Consider the following 21,763-nt stretch of genomic DNA (forward strand, 5'->3'; position numbering starts at 1 on the left):
GCACGAGCGGACAGGTGCGTTGGCGCGGCGCGATCGAACGAATTACGACGTATACGGCAATTGTCGTTTCGAGCATCCTCCCCCTAGTAGGTAATACGTCAATAACCGGCGATTACGGATGTCCAGTGACGTCAGTATCCGGACGGTTTGGCGCGTTCTTTCACGCTTGCACGCGCGAGATCCAGCAACACGGGTCCGCCTCACCGCTGCGTCAACTTTCCTCATCCTTTTCTCCCCCACTTTTTGTTCGACCCTTCTCGCCTCCTCGTGGTCTTTTCTGCTCCCGTATCGAGCGACGCGGAAACAGACGCGAGAAGAATGAGCCACCTCGACTGCAATAACTCCATTCACGAGAACGTATTCATACGGCCCTGTAACGCATCCGGAAGCCTCTCTCGCAATTGACGCAGGTACGACGAACGACCGGCAGACTCTAGAAAATTGCACCGTCTCTACCCTTTGCTCGCCGCTGAATGCGCGCGCGTTTCCGCGATACAAAACATTTTCGCGAAGCGTGGAATTGTCGTCAACTGTCTAGATGAGCCGAGCCGAGCCGTTTTCGCAACCAGTCGGAACATCTATCTCGCACCAACGAACGAACCGCTATGGAAACCGATAGTAACGGATGTTACGACACGAGGGTCGAGGACGAGCGCATACTCGAGGCTCGGCAGATTCAGTTAAAGTTTTTTTTTTTTAGCCGTCAAGAAGATGAATTCTGGCAGAATTGCTCTGAAATCACGTTTTTGTTGCTTCGGTATGGGTAATTTGTCTGATTTCGAGCCCCTAAAAAAACGAACGTTTCGAAGCTAGAACGACGCGACGACATCGGCGATGCACAGGACGGAAAGGGATCGGATCGAAAGAATTGGTAAAGAGGGTTGGAAGTGCTCGCGTATGCGGGCCAGCTGATAGCCGCGGCGCGGCGCGGTAAACGCGTCGCACGTGTACGCTTCGAGCCGGCTGTGGACGGTTGCCAGTGCGTTTCGTTGACGATACACGAGTACCACCGGGCCATTTAAATTTAGCCCAGCTCCCCGAATTGCCCGCATCCCTAGGCTCTCGATGTCCTTTGGGACGAACCGTTGCCGGATAACGATCGCGATTTCGAATGTCTTTTCGTGGCCGAGGACTCCCGTCCAACCGACCTCTATTACGATTCTAATTTTTACCAAGACCACCACCGTTGCGTGCGTTTTATGTAAATTTTCGACGAAACGTCCTCTGAAACACGCGTTCCTTCTTTCATTCTTCCTTCCCGCGCTTCTACCACCTTCTTATCCACCGTTTAACGCGTATAAAACGTGGGAAGCCCATTGTTGGATAAAATTCTACGCTCGCTAACGGTTCGCGGAGCGCGTGCTCGCACGATACTTCCGGTTGACCGAGTTTATCCCTGCCGCGATCGTTTGGACAATGCGGTAAAGCTTGCAGGAAATTAAATTACGTGAAATCCCCGTGCGACCTACGAAATATTCGAAACACGGTTTCGTAGATGGATCCGATCGTGGCTCGCAATCTCGGCTCGGTCCGAGCCGAGACTTTGCTCGGAACGGTCGCGCGTGCGTGGTTGCGCGTCCAAAGATCTAGCGGTTTAGTTGGCTCGTACAGATGGAAATAGAATCGAAACCGACTGCAGGGGATATCTACGTTCCGTCGATGCTACTTTTTTTCCACTTTCGCGTCGCGCGACCAATGGTCCCCGTTGACGGGGAATCTGCTCGACGGACCCATGTGCGAACACCGCGATCACCTCGATGAAGAAAGAACGTTTTCCAACGCGATCGTATCGAACCGTTGCAGACGAAAAACTTGTTCGGAGAGCAACGAAAACACAAAACGAAACGCGTATTCCGAACTGGCCACGAAACTCGAGTACGGCGACCTATATTCGACGATTCGCGTTTGCCGCGAGCATCTCTCGCCGCTGCACGCTTCGGATCGATTCGCTTTCGGCTCTCGCGATCGTTACAGATGTCGACCGCGAGTCTGCACATTCTTACGGAACGCGATTCACCGAGAAACAGACGCTCTTCGATCGTTTCAAAGTACAAATCTAGACACGTGCGTTCGGTTCCTTTAGAAAGATACGATTCGCGTTATCTTCGGTCTAACGAGGCATTATTCGCACGGGCTCATCTTCGCAGGTACGCGCTCGGTACGACCGAGTTGCATTCGTATGCAAATTTCAACAACGAAAGCGACCGATCGAATAGGATTTCGGGCACGCCTGCATTCTTGCAACATGTTCGACGACACGGACGGACCACGCCTCTCGTAAAAAGACTTTCTCGAACGACGCGACGACTTTTGTTCGCCGTTTGGCCCCCGCGCGCGCGGTCTAAATGCAGGATCGACGCTGAAGCGACGTTCCGCGATAATTGGATTCGAGTCCTCCGTCTTCCGTTTAATTAAATTAACGCAACGAGTCGCGTATCCGAAAGATGAAACGGCAAACAATTACGTGCTTTCGCTTCTATGCACGGCTATTTCGCGCGCGGACTTTCTGGATCCTGGCCAACGCGAGTAATCGTGTTTCCTTTTTAGTAAAAAAAAATACAGCACGACGTAATCTCAATGTTGAAAGATAACGAAACCTGCGGTAACCGGAAACATTGGACGTTTTCGAATCACTAAAAGAACAGGTTAACTTACTCCGAACGGAGGTACGAGCAGAGCTGGTCGTAATACAGTCAGTCTCATAAGTATGCGTACCCTCTATGTTTATTAAACAAATTTGTCTAAATTAAACGATGAGTCTGATGTTTCTTTTCACATATACACCTATAACGAATATTTGTGTTTGATTTAAGAGTTGCACTAACCTCGTTGTACCTAATTTATTTTCAACTGCCGTTAGCACTTGGTCGAGATTTACGAAAAAAAAAAAAAAACTGCGCTCGGTACGTAAATGAAAATCACAAGTTAGATAATATTAAGATGATTTTCGGTTCAACGCTCGATCGCTCTGTATCGTCTTTATTGTTCGAAGGTTTTCGAGGAACTGAACTAACTCGACGACGACAACAACTCGGGAAGGTTATCGGTCAACGTGCACTCGTTAAATTGGAAATCATGCGTACCGATACACGGACAATTTGGGAACGCCAAACCTATCGTTTAATTTCGACAAATGTCTCAAATAGACATAGACGGTGCGAGTATTTACGAGACTGACTGTATATAAAACATAATTATCCAAAGGATCGAAACTTAGGTAATTTAATTTGATACGCATAAATTGTAAATTTCGATTGGCACTTAATCGGACTACAGCAGCTTTGCGTTCTTACAGTCGATGTTTACATTCGAAGTCTCTCCATAATTAACGACGTTTGTTTGGTTGTTTCGTTCCGCGAATCTTCTTCCGCATCCATTTCAACGATCCAAGTCGGCTGCATCGCGCGCAACGCGTATCATGCATTGTCCGTGTGTAACGGAGCTAAATGGGTTAATATGCACATCCGTATCGTAGCTCGCGTTATGTCACCGATGCCAGCCTAATTGAATAGGCCGAGCTCTATCGGGTGTCTCGAGTCTTTCGACCGCATCCGTAAGAAACGCGCGATAGGAAAAGTCGATCGAAAAGGCTTTCGATGCGTCGGCGTCGCGTCGATGGCGACGAGCGCGAGGACGAGTGGGAGAATAAGGTCGCTTTCGGTTGTCCAAAGTAGTTGAACGTGTGGCCCAACTGAAATTGTTATCTAACGCTTTCACCGGGCAAACGTTGATTCGTTTGCCTCGCGGGTCGTTAACTGTCATGGATTTTATTACGAGACGCCTCGAGCCAGAGAGGCCGCGCCGCGCCGCGTCGCGCGCCGATGCAACGATAACGATGTTTGCTGCCTCGTAACGCCTCTGATTAATAAATCTGCATTTAGCGATTCGTCGTGGATTCGCGCGGGTGTCGGTCTACGGTATTCTCCGCTGTAATAATACCGCGATCACCGTCTACGTTCTGGCGACACGACCGCACCTTATTGGAAAGTATTTCTCAACTCGATTGACCGGTGTAAAGGAATAAAATTTGCTACTAGAAATACGATCCATAGTCGTGGAATTCATAGCCCGAACAGACCAGCGTTCCACGTTAATTCTAGCCGAACGGTAACGAATCTCGTACCTCTTACCTCCATCTCTATCGGACGTACCTAATGCTTCCTCTATCTATCTGTTACATTTCGTAGAAAAATATTTTTCAATTTTTGTCTAACATTACCTTGCTGGTTTTGCGGCCCACTGATCCAACGGTTAGAATTCTAGCGGCCGATCGAATGCGAATTTCCGCGAGAGAACGAGCACGAGCGATAGCAATTCGATGCAACTATTACAAGGTTCCCTCGCGAGAGACTGTGTCGTCGTATCGACGTGTGCGTAACGCGTATCGATACACGTAGTACGTAGTATTATACAGCCAGAGGGGCAAAGGTATGTAATGCGCAAGAGCAGACGACGCGACGCGACGCGACGTACGTATGTATACGTACGTGTAGGTACTGTTGGAAAGATTCGCGATTATACAACTCGACCGAGCGATTGCGCACACTGGTCCCGCTGCACCACGCGATTGTCTTTTACTGGGATTGTTTTTCGAGATTCAAGAATTCCCCAATTTTTGACGCTTTACACCATTTACGCTCCTCGGAGCCGCGTCGCGGCTGAATCGCTGCGCTAACGAACAACGTTCGCCAAAGATTGCGTCGCGAAAGTCTCGCGTGTTACGTAATTCGGACCATCATTTTTTATCGAATAAACAACGAATTAAAAGTCGTTGTCCGACAATCTTGGCCATTCTCGTAGAATCGACGATTCGATTCAAGACGAGACGATAACAAAGAAATAACGATAGGTATTCTTTTTTGTTGCAGGTTAGTATCAAGTTGGTTACTATCGTTGCGGTAAGGGATAAAAATCGGTAAGTCGCCATTTCAACGATAACGTATTCGAACTTGGAAGAAAGTGTTGCGCAACAGGTAAATTTCCACTTGCGACTCGAGCGTGTGCGATCCTCGGTCACTGGACGGCAACGATCGAAAGAAAGTTCGAAGACAACCGGTCGAAAAGTATAATCGATATCACCGAGCGAAATAGACCACGTCGCCTCGCGTCGACGTGCACCGTTTAAACAATAGTATCCTCGATTGCGACCTGAAAACAGCCGTTTCTTTATTTTTCTTAACCGTTCAAACAAAACATAGAAACGATATAGAAGTGCTTCAATGGCGATTCCACGTAGATATTCTATCCCCGCGTCTAGTTTACGTAAGGATCTTTGGAATTTACGCGTTCACGTCGACGCGAACGATAGAGGCAGAAGAGAGAAGACGGAAGGCAACGTCGACAAGTTTCAAGAAATAGCGGAATCGCAGCCGAGCGTACGAACCTCACGGACTAAGAAACGCGGATCATCGTCGAGTATGACCAAGAATCTCGGTTAGCATCTGTCGTTTGCGTTTCCATCGCGATATTTGCCAGTGTCGCGGTTGTTTTGCGATTACTTTTATAACGATCGCGAAATCGAGAAATAAAAGTAGCGGCTCTCAATTTTTCCCAGCGATTATATTGTAATCTTTCACTTTTTTACGATTTTGCAACGAGCCAGACGATGAAGCGGACGTAGGAAAAGTGCTGGTCAATTCTCTCGTAGCAAACAATTTTACGACGAACAGCTTTGTATCGTGTACTCGCGTCGCGTCGGACGAGTCGAACGAACGGTATTTAAATGTCATCGCGAGCGGTGCGGAAGAAGGATCTGTCATCGTCGACGATTCTTCTCGATTTTCATTCCTTATTGAGCCGACGCTAACGAGCCTTGCTCGCGCGACAAGTTACCATCGAAAGTGTCGCAAAGTGTCTAGGAGTCTAGTCCGAAAAAATATTAAAGTCGAGAAGGAAATGCGCGTTGGTTTGTTTCGTTATTTTCTATGGTTCGCTCGGATTTGCAATTGAAATATGTAAGCGCGCATGGCGATGCATTCGTCGAAGAGTGCACCGTTCTGGGAACGCGGCTGCGGTTCATCGGGAGAATTAATCGAAGCAGAAACTGTATTTAAACGAACCGCACCGACCGGGATCGATGCGAGGTTGAAATGCGTAGAGCGTGGCATCCAGCGGATATTTTTATCTCGAGAGAATCTACCGCGTTCCGTTGAAAGACTGCGCATTCAAAACGGCCAACAATTGGGACAAAAACTACGGAAATAGGATTACGGGAGAACTGTTGTTGTTGCTGTTATTGTTATTGTTACGATTGGTAACGAATAACGTACGGTTAATTTTTCTTCGCAACGGTGTCGCGGATTCGCTTCCAATATCTGCGTACCTGTTTCTCGGAGTTGTAAAACCACCGATACCATTGTGCACACCTGCCGATCGTTTGCGCGCACAGCTTCAACGATCGTTGCGCAAGGGCTTTCTGCGTCAGCGCCGGCGTCGGCGGCGGCGAGTTATTAACGCGTTTAGTAACAAAAACGTGTTTTCAGCTTCTCTGTAACAGGTTACGCGTGCGCTGATCGACGCTGCAAAAAAAAAAAAAAAGAGAGAGAGAGAGAGACACGCGATAAACACGTTTCGTTTGCGAGTCGATCGTGAGCTGAGCTATTTATACGCGTATAGCGGATTTCTGTGCTCGGTACAGATTTTCTCGTAATTGTAACGCATGCGTTCGAGCTAAATACTATACACGTATAGTATACGACACGTCGATATAGGTACGCGAGAATAATCTAGTACGATATTATATTTTAGCCTCGACGCGAGCCAAGTTTCGCGAATGAGAGAAGATGGAAGAAACGTTAGAAGGTCGATGCTCGGTTAGGGACAGCTCGATACTTTTCCATCTCCATCTTCGATGCTGCACGGATACCGCTATTCGAATCGAGCAAGTCGCGCGCTGCCGGCCAAATAGACGATAGACGTAGACAGACAACCTAGCGACGATGAAGATGCGCGCAGAAACATTGTTCGAGTCGTGGCTCGTGCATTCCGCGTGCATTGAACGTCACTCGCGATCGACCCCAGAAAAGATAATTTATCGGAGCGTGAATTGGAATAATAATCGTTTGTAATTTGGAAGGTTAAGCGTAATAATATAGGTAGCGGAGCGTAATAGTTTGCCGAGGCCTGGTCCGGTCGGTGATCGCGCGGAACTTCCGCGTTCGAGTGGCTCGCGATCGCGATCGGATTTACACGGTGCTCGGTCAGATGGGACAGAGTGGCGAGCACCGAACATCCGTCGACGGGACCCTACAAGGCCATTAGTCGATTCTCGTTAAGCCGGTAGCCAGGGGTATCCGGTAAATCTGCCGTGGAAAGCAAGCCGTCCGCGTCGCTACCATTACGCTTTCTGGCCTTGCCATGTTCGATTCCACGCGGACGCTTAAACCTCGACTCGAACTTCATCCGAGTAGGAACCGGTTTACTCTATAGATTAGCGTCTCGGCTCGGCGTATTAGCTGGCGCGGTTAACGATCCAAGAGGAACTACTTCGGACGTACGGTAGGTCGGACGCGATATCGTCGCGCAATCGCAAGCCTTTGTCGCGCATCGAATTCGATTATTTACTTACGCGTATACGCAGCTTTTTCGAGTCGAACCACGCGAATACGATATTCGAAATGTAAAATAATCGTGAAACGGTATTTTGCCGATGTTTTTGGTATCTTCGAGCACCGCTCGTCGGCCTGGTCTAACGGAGATACGCGACGAGTGAATTACGAAGGCTTCGGTCGCGAGACCGAGGAGAAAGCGTTTGGAAATTTCATCGAAACGGCCGCGCGGTGCGACACGGGACGGGCTCGTTTGGCAAAAAGTCAAGTTGTCACGGTTTCGTGGCCCGGCTTTATCGCGGCAAGAAAATGCGAGTCATTCGCTCGAAACAAGCGTTTCGTTTCTGAAATGAGATCCGCGCACGGACAAGAACGAGAGCGAACGATTCGCAAATACATCGACCGCCGCGCCGCGCCGACTCGTTGAAGCTGACACCGATTCCACCGCCACTCGCGATGCAAATTGTACATTTTTTAATTAGTTCGAATTCACGATTTCTACTGAAAACCGAGATAGAATAGTTTTCGATAGTTGCGTACGCGACGAAAGCAAAGTAGACGTCGTCGACTCGCTTGCTCGCATCTTTCCGTTTGCACACGGCACGGAAAACAAAATCGCCGGTAAATCGAAGCGATACTTTCTCTTGAGCACCGTTTAGAACTCGAGAATGAAACGCGCGGTTACTTAAACTGGCTCGCTCCAGAGGGCGGATCGTCTTGCTCGAGAATTTTTCTGTTACCGACACGTGTAAGCCGATCGAATCGGCCACCCACCTTTTATTCGTTTCGTAATCGAAAGCCTCTCGTTTCGCGTATCGATCATTTAAGAGAAATGAATTCCAGTCGAAAATCGAATGAAACGCTGTCTTTGAATAGGCGAGGATAGAAATCGGAGCTGCATCGGTGCATCGTGCGTTTCGCTGATTGGCAAGGTCGATGAAAAGGAGATACCCATCCACACGTAAGCGTGCGACGTTGTTGCGAGCTCGTGTGAATGAAACTTTCAAGAACGCTGCCAAGCGATGCTTTCGCAAAACGCGAAAACGCAACTTCCCTGCGTTTCTAGCGTTTCTAGCGTTTCTAGCGTTTCTATCCTCCTCCGTGAGCGCTCGAGCACGAAACAACGTCCTTATTTTTATCCGATGTATCTCTGTTGCGAGTAGGTATCGCACGCTCGCGGAGAAAATGATTTTGCGCCTGACATCGCTATTACGGTAACGGTACGAGAGATTAGTCACGACGAGCACGTCCCGCGAATCGTTTCGCGGCTGCCACGACCTGAGATTTATTATTTGCTCATTTTTCGCCGTTCTCCGGGCACAGACTCGTCGTTGAAGATTGCCTGTTCGTAGATGATACCCGATGGTTTTCGTTTACGAAAGCTCCCCGATTCGACGAGAATGTTTTCAACAAAATTTACATTTCGTATCGTCGTAACGTTGAATGCTTGTCGCGTATACGTACACGTAGGTGTACTCGTACGTATGCATCGATTTACGGAAATGACACCGAGGATATCTAAGCGAAGCGTCTCCTCGGTTTCCTCGGTCAGCTTTTTCCTTTCACGGTAAAACGGAGACTTTTTTGAAATTGTGAAACCGCCTCGATGCGAATTCGAACCGATGCGATGCTTACGACACGGTGCAACGCGATCTTGGAGAACCGCACGCGAGCGGTTTGTCCCATTTCTTTACCTTTCGCACCGCGCTCGAGCGATCTTTGCAGATAGATGCGTTAAAAACGTACGGTAAACCCTCGATTTGTTGTACAAACTGAAATTACAACTTTTTGTCTCGAAAGAAAATATCCGTAACTGGTTCGTAAAACGTGCTACGATACGTATACAGTATCGTACACGTATACGTGTACAGTTGTACAGTGTACGGACACGATATGCTCGGCCGTTACTCTGCGCATCACGCATACAGAAAAGTGATTAATCAATTTTCTAAAAGAGTAAACGCACGGGCTGCATAATTATCAATTGGCAAATGTTTGCGCGACCGAGAAGAAAGGAACGACGATTAAATTGCTTTTTGCGGCCGACACGATGACATTTTTTCGACGATAAATCTTTGGACAAGTTTGCAAAACGAACGTCGCGCCGCTTTTGGACGCGACGCTTTCACGAGACACCGCATCGACGATTTATGGAATTTCGAAACCTAAGATTACGCGACTCGGTAGGCAGGTAGGCACCGGTTCTCAAACGAAATGCATTTTTCATCGAAACGTTACGTTTTTGTTTCAGGATACATAAACTGCAATGCCAGCACACTGCAATCGCTCGCACAGCTACACGGTGAGTGACGATCGATAGTTGATTCCTTCCTTCCTTCGAGTTTCTCGAATGATTTTTCGCGAACCCTTTGCACGTACTCCCGATAAGACACGCGTCCGCAGTCGCGTCCGTAGTCGCGCTCGCTGACGGATGATCAGCTCTTCCCTCGGGTTTAGCGCGCTAGGGCCGCGGCACGGTCAATTAAAATTTATAGTTGCGCAATGCCCTTGCAACAGCCTCGTATACCTTTCCGACGGCAGTCGGGGGAAACATGGTCCTCCTCCTCCTCCTCCGCAACGTTCGCTTCCTCTTTCTACATCGTAATCGCTGGAAAAGGACTAGCCGCAAGCCTGTACTTTGCTCGGTAGCCCATTAGAACCGGTCGCGCAATCTTATCTTCGATTTCTTTCTCCTTTTCCTTGTGTTTTTCGCTTTCGCGCGATGCCTTCCTCGGTGTCGAGCCGCGAGTTTCCTGCAAAGTTCCGAGCTCCGAGTATTCCAGGCTCGAAAATCATTTTTCGATCACAGGCTACGGTCTTCCGCAATCGACGAGTTTGTCACGATTTCGAGCGGACTCGCAGCCGAAGAAGAGCTCTGGCTCGCGAGTCGTGAAACACGTAAACGAGCTCTGTCCCGATTGGAATGTTACGCGGTCGTTCGAACGACCGACACCGGTGCGAACCAACTAGCGTCTGCTCGCTAACGATACAACGGATTCTCTCGTCTTTTCGCAGACGTCGTTCCGTAAGTTACATTCCGTCACCGTTGCACTCGTTCTATAGTATAGTTGTCCGAGTTGGAACACGCGTTTCGACGATACATACATACATTTCGACTCGCAGTTGGACAAAGGAATGACTGTTGGTCGTTGTCGCTGTTGGGCGAACAAACGTTAAATTAAACATTGCCGGAGCGCGTCCGTTTTTTCGTTCGGGAAAAAAGCAATAGGTGTATGCACGCGAAGCGGTCGAGAGGTCGAGGTGGTCGGTCGCGTTGCATATTCAGCGGATGCAGATTCCAAGCGGACCGCAGCTACCGAAAGGATAAGTATCTACGCATCGATCGGTTGACTCGTCGCGACAACAGAGGACTGAAAATCAAGTTTCAAGATCTCCACAGAGTGCGGACCTGTACACATGTCGAACGCACTCGACTGGTTAAAAACGATAAAGACATTTCGTCGGAGAATCGACTGGCGATTATTCCAGTTACGGCGCATTCGATGAATCGTAGTTTCGAACGGACGCTGTAAGACGCATCAGAGCCAAGGCGCAAGGTTTTCCTTGTCCCACATTCCTAGTATCCTTGGCAAAGTTTCGCGGCGTCGCGTCGGTGTTTGCCGTGTTCAGGATAAATGTTCCTATTCGTTGGATACGCGATGAAACGTATAGAAACGTGGATGGTTTCGATCATGAAACGCGGTTTTTTGGGATACGAACCAAAAGGCAAACACTTTGCGGAAAAATTGTCTGCGATTCGAGATCGAGCAATCGCGTGTCCCTGGTTACGTTCTCACTTGTCTTGTTCCGTCGCTACTCGAATCGCGCGATCTACCGTATCGAAGGATACGCTACAAGCGAGATGCAGACTCCGTTCTCGTAATTCGATCGGTTCGAATCGATACCTCGGTAACGGTACACCCGTACACTCGATACAACTGTTTGCGTTTGCACGTTCGTCGCACCAAACGCATTACGTACTTGGACGACGTCGTACAACGTACGCGCCTCGTACGCATCCGAATTTCTATGATTTTCGCGACAATTTAGGTAAACTTGCTGTACACCGTTTTTGAAAGAAAAATTCCAATGATAGTCGATTAACGCGATTACTCGTTCGTTTCGCACGGTCCGAACGCTGCGATCGGATGTCAAACGTATCGCTCGAAGAAGAAGGTGAGAAAGAAATGGATGGAGACCAGGGAGACCTGTTTTCAAGACCTGCCTTAACGCGTTAGGAGACGCGTCCCGTATCGAGAGCACTTTCGCGCTTCTCGTTCCCTGCTACGAGAGGAAGGTTTTTAAAACACGTTAGAGAAAGTTTTCGAGACGTGAAATTTGTCCGATCGTCGACGCAACGTTCCAAACGTTAACTTTACGTTTCCCTTGAGCCTATAAACACTCGTTACCAACGATTCCTCCGATCGCATGAAATAGTAGAGCTATTTAACGCGGAGACCGAAAGAATCTGGAACCCGTTTGCTCTCGATTCCGCTATTGCTGGAAATGTCGAACCGTTGTCCGTGTTTCTAGCTCCCTCTTTGTTCGAGCTGATTCGAGATGCAACCTCGTCGAAAGCACGCGAGACGCCCCACGGTTTCGCTTGCACAAGACTTTTGAAAGGTCAGGAGTGTTGCGCGTTGCGGATTCCCTTTCTTTACACTGGATTTGTCGCGTCGGCGCCGGCGTCGGTATAGATTCCGCGACCACTTCGATTACCAACGACAACTGTTTCGTCTTTTTCTTTCTTTCTTTATAACAAGTATCGAAACGATCTCTTCCTCTGCACAGAAATGGTAACCTCGCGTTTCAACCACTCGACGCGATACGTATTATCTGCTCGGAAGAGTACCCGTTCGCGCTTCGAACCAACCAACGAGAGCAGGACTTTCGTTTTTGATCTGTAGCTAATTTAATCTAAATTCGTTACTCTTCAAAGTTTTTAACTGCGCGTACGCTTGCAGTCTGTGTCTCTGCTTTCATATTCCACGATGCAACGCGCGATGTTTCTACGTATCCATGGCTCGAGCAATTTCACAGTTGACGTGTCTCTCGTTCCGCTTCGTCCTTTGGCTCTTCGTCTCGTACAGTCGGTCCTCTTTTTTCGTTTCTCTCTCTCTCTCTTCCTCTCTCTTAGTGGTTAGATCGTGGCCTAAGGGGTTGGCGAACTACTCGGGGTTGAGGGTTGCAGGTGGTGTGCCAGTCGGGAGTTGGAGAGCCGGAGAGAGGCAACTCGTCGTGGTCGGCGGGACGAGGACGCAAGAGGGCTGTCGTAGACACGCTGGCTCTTGAGACGCGCGCTCGTTAATTTACAGGATTTTCTAAGTCGTTAATAAGCCCATAATTACGAATTTTTATAAGTTGCAAACCGAAAGGCCGCTGGAGGGCGGAGGGGAGCGAGCCAAGGGGCGAAGAAGCAGTGGGTGGGCTAGACAGAGTCGGAGGACTGTAAAAAATGGAAAAGTTTGCAAAAATGTCGCACCTCTGGTAATATTTTAATTGCTGCTTCCCCCCCTCCCTTCCCCCGGTTACCATTATCACGGACAGCCACTGCCACCGATGCACCTCGTTTTCGCGACATCGATACCGTCTACCGTCTACCGTCTCATTCGGACGATCGCGATCGCAGCCTTTCGATTTTTAATTAACGCGTCATCGATAGCTTTCCAAAGGTATCCGTGAAAGGTCCTATATACCGTTTGCGAATTCTACGCGAAAGTACACCGATATATTTTCGTCTATTCTACGTCTACGGAAAGAATAGCTAGAATACGCAGGAATACGGCTGTATACGCGTACACACTGGCTCTTTGTGTTTAAAACAAAAGCAGAAATGACTTCCGTAGGTCGCTTTCGATCACGTTTCTTTAATCGGCGCGAGGACGAATCCGTTTCACCGCCTCGAAGGCGTAAACCAGTTCTTCGTTAGGTTGGTGCGTAATGTAATTTCGATCGAGAATACTTTCTCCGTCCGAAATTTCGTCGATTTAAATAAGCGGAACGTGAAGCCTCTGGCGATTCGAGAACTCGTAACGGGCTACGTTTCCTTTGAAAAGCTAAACGAGCTTCGGCGAAATTTCGTCCGCTCTATTCGAAGAGAAGGCAATTTACGAATTTCACAGAGATCTCGACGTCGACGAAGAACCGTTTGCCGTCTTAGTCGCGAGACGGACATGGCCGAGTCGGACTTTGACGAGAAAGTCGATCCCTTAAGCCCTTATCTAAAATGAAATCGGTAGTCGCGGCAGCCCGTAGTAAGGAGACACCGAGTAAATCGTAACGGGGAATTCACGAGAGTATAGGACAGGAAGAACGTCATAAGAGAAGAATGGCCGGCATCGTCCATGAGACAACATTCATTATATTCCCTTCAACAATGGCCGATTATTACGATAAACCCTCCTCTTCCTACGTAACCGGCTTTTCCCCTTTTACTCTTCAAATTGGATTAGTTGTCGAGCTTCTGTACCACCGTCGTGCGCCGCGCCACGTCTCCGCTACCATTTTTCCTCGGGTTCGAACCGTGAACAAAAATTTACTCGTTCGTTTCTCCTCGTTCCCTAGCACGCAAGTTTAAACCTTAAAACATCGAGCTTCAGCGACTTTAACGTAATCGAGCTAGTACACGACGACCGTTACCGTCCACGACGTGGCTGAAAACAATTGGCGTGGCGCGTGGTTAGTCTCGGACGCGAGCTTTCGACATTCGGACGTGGCTCGTATCGAAATGGAAAATCATAGCGACAGAAGGGGACGCGTTTATCGCGCGAATGCTTTCAACGTTTGCATACCACTCGTAAAAAGTCGCGTGACCAATTGTCCGTTTTCCGCCATCAGCTCTCTCGATCCCCAAAATAAACGGTGTCCAGTTACCCTGTCGAGCGTCGAGGAGGGTGAACGCGTTAGGGAAACTTCTATTTTTATCACGTTCGTCGAATGTTTGCAATCGACTACGGTGAAAAGCACCGTGTTTCACGCGGCTCCGTAATTTCCAATGGATTAGCTCGGTTATTGGTTCGAGGATACGGCGATCGGTTTTGCCGTTCTACAGCGTGGACGTACGGTCGTAATCGTAGTCGTGTCAAAAACAAGGAAAAATCGTTCGCATTCGATTAGTCGGGCCGTAATTTCGTCGATGGCTTTCCGTTATATCGTATTTCCCACGTTAGAATCCTATTAACCGTAACAAAATCATCGAATTTTCTCGTCTCGACGTCGAGCGCGCTAATCGGTCCGCAACGGTTCGATCGGACTCGTCGAGGCCAGGGACTGGCCTCGTTGGAAACGCGATTACGCAACGAGGAGGCAATGGATGGCGCGGAAGAACGCGGATCCACTTATTAACGAACTTATGGACCGACGAGTTCGACGCGAGGGTGGAAACTCCGGAGAAGAAGCTGCTATCGTTGTAGAACGGAGCGAAGCGAACCGTAATCACGTAGAAATACTCGCGATCGATACGTCGCGCCAGGAAAGATGTTTTTCTCGATGTGGCGATACTCGACGCTTTATCGAAATTCCGTCCGATCGTCGGCGTCAACGGTACTCGCGCGATTATGTTAACGACGTCGCTGGACACGGGGACACGGAGACACGGTTGCGTGATCCACGTGGCCGGTGATTGCGTCGACATCGCGGCCAGAAAGAGAGGGAAACAAACGCAATGGCACACGAAGCATCGATGTTGGGCCAACTAGAAAAACACGAGGCGGCGGTAAGGGTGACTCTCGACGGGGAGGCAAGGGGAAGGGTGGCTCGAAAAGGGCATTCACCTCGATCTACTGCCGCGCACGTTTCTTTGCAGCGCGTTTACACGGATACAGGTCGTTTCGTAAGCCATAATACGTCCGCGAAACGAGAAAAACACGTTTTTTTTCTAACCTTATTCGTCCATAAGTCTCCGGTCTCTACCATTCAAGCGTGTCGCGCTTTTCGAAGCAACCTCCTGTACGCTCGAGTGCTATCGAGACAGACATTGTATACCGCGTGATTTTCAAATTCCGAACACGTTGTTTCGGGAAATTAAACGAGAGGTCCTTCCAGAAGCGATATGTAGCACGGTTTCAAATCGATTTCCGTCTCCCGACTTTGCTATCCATTTTTATCCCAAGGGTTTCCAACTCGAGAAACTTCTTTCTCGTTGTTTTCACCGATCTATACCGTCTATATCTATATCCTTGTAAATTCGAACTGTATCGAGAGTGTTACTAGCAAATTTCTGATAACGCGCGCACGTGACGATATCTACACGCCTCCTATTCGAGTCTAGCGCGCATAATGGTATCGGTCGGTTGCCGATACACGTACGTATCAGCCAGCGTATCAAGCAGCCCGTATCAGCTACCTGCTCGACTTTAGTCGTCGGTACACTACGAATAAAAAGTTTAACGTTCAACGCGAGTACCCTTCACCTGCGCGAGGCACAAACTCCATTCGTTGATACAGTTTCGATCGTTTCGCTTAGTTTTCAAATTTTTCAGATGTGCTTTGCTTTTGCCCGAGACGGTTGAGGACCAAACAAGGAAAGCTCTCCCTCGCGTCAAACGTAAAATAGTTGCGCGCACCAAGGTAAAATGGCATATGCACTCTCGGGCTAAGATATCGGTGGGTGTCTGAGCGGTGGCCGACAAAGGATAGCGTAGCCGGGGAAGAGCGGCTGTACGGGCGTACAGGGGGTAGAGCTACCTGTAATATTGATCCGTGCAACCTTCTAGCGTTAGTGCCGACCCGTGTTAGATGGATGTTCCATAACTGTCGTTGAGCGCTGAAACGAAAACACCGCTGGCTTTAGTCGCGGCGGCTGGGTATCGTTTGGAGCGTTCATAGATAGCCGCGAGACCTGCGACCCCGACCCGATTCGACGCTCTTTTTCTTCCTTCTTCGTTTCTTTTTCTCTCTTTTTTTCTCTAATTTTGTCAAACCCAACCGAGGGTTCGCCGCACCCGCGCCTACACCGCATCGGTGGAAAAGAGAGGCAAACTGACGCAAACCAACCACTTGGTTCCCTTAGTCACGATCAATCCCGTAAGGGACAAATCCTGTCGACGGCTAAGGATGTCGCGAACGAAAAAGCCTAACGCGAAACCGTCTGCGGTTCTTCCATTGAATCCGATATACATAGGTATACTTTTCGAAGCGTACAACGAATACAAATAAAATTCTACCTACCATTTGGTTTGTTACAAACAACAAGGACGAGGTCTATTTACGACGCTATCCATTTACCTCGAACGATTTACAACGACGAACGGTAAATTTCGTAGAGTCACGCGTTGTCAGTCCATACGTTTATATGTTGTAATAACGTTCACAAGAAACCGTAAGCGTCTCGCGATCTATCAGCGAAAGATACGCGATAAAAGCGGTAACGAACGCGGTAACGCTTGTCGATCGATCTATGCTTTTAAAAAAAGGTTGGGTAAGGAATTTTTCTTCGACAATGTTTTCTCTCGAGGCTGTCGTCCGGCACGTCTTCGAGACCAAAGTTTCCCTAAACATATCTGTAACCTTTGACTCGCTCGCGCTTTATATGTACCAGTATCTACTCACCGGTCGATAAGGACTGTACGTCGGTATAGTCGCGATAACGATTGATGCATCGGCTCCGACCGCGATAAGATTAACCGGAATGCAGGTTGCTCGAATTCCATTTTGTCCGTCGAGTTGCCGTTTCACGCAGCAACGGTATGTTTCGTAAGGCGCGTACCACAGCCGAGTTCCGTAATTGACAAACGACCACGGGAATTCCACGTACGCGAGAGTCTCGCCATGTTTAAACGGACTGGAACAGATTTAAACGATCGTAAATTATCGAAATTTCGAAGGAACCTTCACGCGACGTGTTTGCGTCATGCACGTGGTTAGAGGTCGCGCGTTTGGAACTGTCGGTAGGACGGCGAACGAGAGCTCGATGAAAAGATTTCGACGATTACGAGTTATTTCGTTGACTGCGATTCCGTTAATCTCTCTTTCGATTCGCGATCGCTGCGATCACGAGGGCATTTCAACGATAAGCGTACTCACGAAACGTGATTAGATTGCGAGTACCGGGTCAAATATCAAGGCGAAAAGACGGTATCTTCCGCGTCACCGCATCGTTAAGTATTACAATTATTTCACGGAATTTTCATTTGTTATCGATGCCATATTTTTACTCGGCCGTTCGGTATGCTAAAGAACGGTATGTGTCGTTTCAACGAATAAATGGACAAATACGTAATTGGCGCACGCATAAACGAACGGTGACGCAGACGCTTCCCCCGCGCGTCCAAAGCCTTTTCGATTAGTCTACGGTGTGTGTAACGTGAACCGACGCGGATGAGCACGAGCTATGCAAAAGGAGGCAATGCTGACGCAGGAGGCAGCGATGAGTCACGCGCGACCCGGGGCGCGGTTGTGCGGTTGTGCGGCGCGGGAAAGCGTTAAATAATTTTGGCAGAAAGCCTCGTCCCACGCCACGAAATGCAACCTCGAGCACGAGTCGCGAGTCCCTGCGATAAGGGCGCGATTATCCGTGCAGATTATTCTACGTCTAGCAGCCGGTACGGTACGCCGCTCTACCCCTCGTATGCGACGCTCTATGCCTCGTTGCGGCACCCCTGCACTCGCGTTTCGTGTCTCGAGTTTATCCTCGTACCGCGATCATGCACGCACCAGCTTATTCGGTTAGGCCGCTCGTTGTAAAGAGTCGGAGGACCTGTCGAATCGTGATTAAGCCTCGAGGTGCTTCCCCTTATCGAGGGTGCTGGCGAACCTTCTCGACCGATCTATCGGCTTGCATCGTCCCTTATTCGCCGCATTCTCCTCCTCCATCTTGTTTTTTCTCGCGCTTTACCAAACGACCACGTGAAACGCGATGAAATGCAAAAACGTGACGAAAGAACGAAATGCAGGCTAATAAACAGACGAGAGACGAGCGTTAAGAGCATCGGGTTTACCGCCTGAGAATTTCCATTGTCCTCTGTTACACCGTCCATCCGGTTGGATTGCCGTGTTCGTCCAACAAAAGAAGCGCGAACGTGTTAACGCCAAACAACGATACATTCCGGTGTAAAACGAATACGCGCAAATTGTATAAAATCGTTCGCGATACGATATCGGCGGATGATTGTCACGTAAACGGTAGCAATGCCAAACGAAATTGTGCGCGTTACGTTGTAAACTCAGCGAATAGTTGGCAAAACGAACCGCGGATCGTTGCCGCGGTTCTCGTCGAAGAACATCCGTTTGTGGAATACGCGATCGAATCGCTGACGGCGAACTAAATGTAACGACGTCGAGTATTGACGCGACCTATATCGCTTTCCGAGCGACATTAGCCTACGTTGGCTTAAAAATAAACGAGACGAGCGAAAAGTGGTCCGGTATCGACTACCCACTCGTCGTCCAGGCGCAAAATAATGACGTGCTCGTCGTTAATCCGCGACTTGATTTCAATTTAATTACGCACCTGCGAGTAACGTAGGTACGTGTACCGCTTACGTATACCGCGTACGTGTACTCGTTGAGAGATGCGTCCATATCTACGCGTAACGAGTATGCGGGTACAGTGACGAATCTTGACATTTCGGAGCTCGAACTAATTATCTTCGAAGGCTCTTTTCTTGGCCGAAATATTTGTGTTTGTATAACTTGATTCGACAAAATTTGAAACATCGGCATCGCAGAAATGTAGTTGGTCGTCGGAGAATCGAAATTTATCGCAAACAGCCGACGCTCGAAAAATTAACGCCAATTCGGTTTGCTCGATTGCGAAACGTTCCGAGCCGGAGGCGATTCAGCGACGATCATCTCCGATAGGATATTCCGAATCCATTTCACGGTGCGAGACGACAACCGAGATACGTAAATGACGTTCGATCTTGGTCGTTATCCGTTCGTTCCTCGTACCGATACCGTGACAATCGGATCGAAATGGAACCTCGAGAACCTGCGAAATGGTCGTGGTCGTTCTCACCCTCGGCGGAATTTCGATCGAGTATTAACTATTACGGGGAGCATTTTTTCTTATTTCATTTGTTCTCCGATCGATCCGGTTGGCGAGCCTCGATTCGAGAAATGCCGAGATAACGATTTCCAAGAGCCATCGACGTTGACGTCGACGCAAAATTTCTATGCGTTACTCGTGCTCGTGGCTAGAAGCGAAAAAGAAGCGATCGTCGCGAGCTCGAATTCGATTGTTTCGTAAAAGCGGCGGTGACCGGTTCCGCTCGATTGCGCGTGTGTGCCTTATCCGTTCTCTGTTTTCCCTTAACGACAACAACGAGAAACAAACAGTCACGTTCGAGAGAATCCGCACTTTTTGTATTTCTCGAAACGAAGATTTGCCAGGAATGGCAACGTTTATCAGAAGAGCAAGGTTTCCCATTAGGAGATACAGTAAGTTTTTGACAACTCCGAGCGGAATATTTCACGAAAACGACCCCGACGCGTCGCGTCGGCAGAGTATAACCGTTCTCTTCGTAACCTGAAGCTAACGAGTCGTTGGTTGCGTAGATACGAGTCGCTCAATGATTTCCTTCTTCCGTTAAAGGGCAAAGGTCGGCTTCGTTGTACGTGAAACGCGGTATCGTTCGTCGCGTAACGTCGTCGAGGATTTAGTCCGTTATCGTTTTCGGAGTATTGCCGATAAAAACCCGCGTCCATGGTATGAAAACAAACGACGTACCGTCGATTTGTATCTAAACGTGAAACGGAAATGAATGATCGTAAAGGAAAGATTGGTTTCGTCCAAACTAGAACGTAAACGGAAATCGTAAAGGAAAATGAGAGATTTGACATGGAAAATGGTTTGTTTTCAGGTAAATCACCGTTCTTCCCGAGTCTCGAGGAACAAAGCGGAACCCTGCTGGAGGATCCGAATGCACCGAGCCAGTTGGACGGTGTTGGCGTCGGTGTCGGTGTCGGTGTCGGTGTCGGTGTCGGCGTTGGCGTCGGTGTAGGTGTCGGCGTCGGGGGTGGAATAACCGCCTCTCAAGCTGCGCCACTTTCGTCGCCGAGTCGGAGCAGTCCTCACAGCCAGGGTAGCGAGACCGGAGAACGCTTTTCTAGAAAAGTGTTTGTCGGCGGATTGCCACCAGACATCGACGAAGGTATATTCGCTTTCTTTAAAACTCTTTTCTCCTTAAAACTATACGAAACGGTGTCGTCCATATACCTAGACGAAAATTGTAGGTTAAACGAGAAATACGGCTTTGCTTTTTATTCGTACGAGACGGCAAGGCGCGATCGAATCCCCGTTCGATTTTTTATACAATTATGAAAATTTGTTTATCGCAGAAGAGATCAAAACCAGCTTTCGTCGTTTTGGATCATTGGTCGTCGATTGGCCTCACAAAGCGGAGAGCAAATCCTACTTTCCACCAAAGGGCTACGCTTTCCTGCTTTTCCAGGTAATTTCGTTTCTCGTTTCTCGTTTCTCGTTTCTCGTTCGGAATCACTTCCCATCCCGTTTCCGACCGATCGCTACTATGTGTCGTACGAAACTCTAAATAATAAATAATATACGTATATCGTACGCGTCGTCCTCTACTAGTTTCCCGTTTACAATGAAAACGATCCGACTTTGTACCAAACGGTCCCAATAAACGTAGATTGATTCGAGACTTGTTTCGAACACAGGACGAAGCGTCCGTGCAGCAGCTGATCGACGCGTGCATTCAAGACGAGGAGAAATTGTATCTGTGCGTAAGCTCACCGACGACCAAAGACAAGCCGGTACAGATTCGGCCATGGCGATTGAGCGACGCGGATTTCGTTCTGGACGCATCGATGCCGCTGGATCCACGGAAAACTGTGTTCGTCGGCGGTGTGCCGCGACCATTGAAAGCCGTCGAGCTAGCGATGATCATGGATCGACTTTACGGCGGCGTCTGCTACGCAGGCATCGACACCGATCCTGAGCTCAAGTATCCGAAAGGGGCTGGCAGGGTCGCGTTCAGTAATCAGCAAAGCTACATAGCTGCCATATCGGCCAGATTCGTTCAATTGCAGCACGGCGACATAGACAAACGAGTAAGTAGTTTTATCCGAGGTTGATGGGAACGAACGTGTCGAACGCTAACGTTTCTTGTTTTCCGTTGCCTAGGTCGAAGTCAAGCCGTACGTTCTGGACGATCAAATGTGCGACGAGTGTCAGGGACAACGTTGCGGAGGTAAATTCGCGCCGTTCTTCTGCGCTAACGTTACCTGCTTGCAGGTAAGTTGTACAGAAACAC

At 48.8% G+C, this 21,763-nt stretch overlaps 1 protein-coding gene across 1 annotated transcript in view; it reads left to right on the plus strand.

The window, feature by feature from the left end:
- LOC128879155 (cytoplasmic polyadenylation element-binding protein 2-like) overlaps nucleotides 1-21,763 on the plus strand; it is a 55,187-nt gene that overhangs the window by 27,591 nt on the left and 5,833 nt on the right. The window contains exons 3-7 of the mRNA XM_054128042.1: nucleotides 9,799-9,849; nucleotides 20,348-20,638; nucleotides 20,826-20,938; nucleotides 21,168-21,560; nucleotides 21,634-21,744. Of these exons, the coding sequence (XP_053984017.1) occupies nucleotides 9,799-9,849; nucleotides 20,348-20,638; nucleotides 20,826-20,938; nucleotides 21,168-21,560; nucleotides 21,634-21,744 (959 nt within the window). The remainder of the gene's footprint in view (nucleotides 1-9,798; nucleotides 9,850-20,347; nucleotides 20,639-20,825; nucleotides 20,939-21,167; nucleotides 21,561-21,633; nucleotides 21,745-21,763) is intronic.

This window comes from Hylaeus volcanicus, chromosome 7, assembly GCF_026283585.1.
Source record: "Hylaeus volcanicus isolate JK05 chromosome 7, UHH_iyHylVolc1.0_haploid, whole genome shotgun sequence".
NCBI lineage: Eukaryota > Metazoa > Arthropoda > Insecta > Hymenoptera > Colletidae > Hylaeus > Hylaeus volcanicus.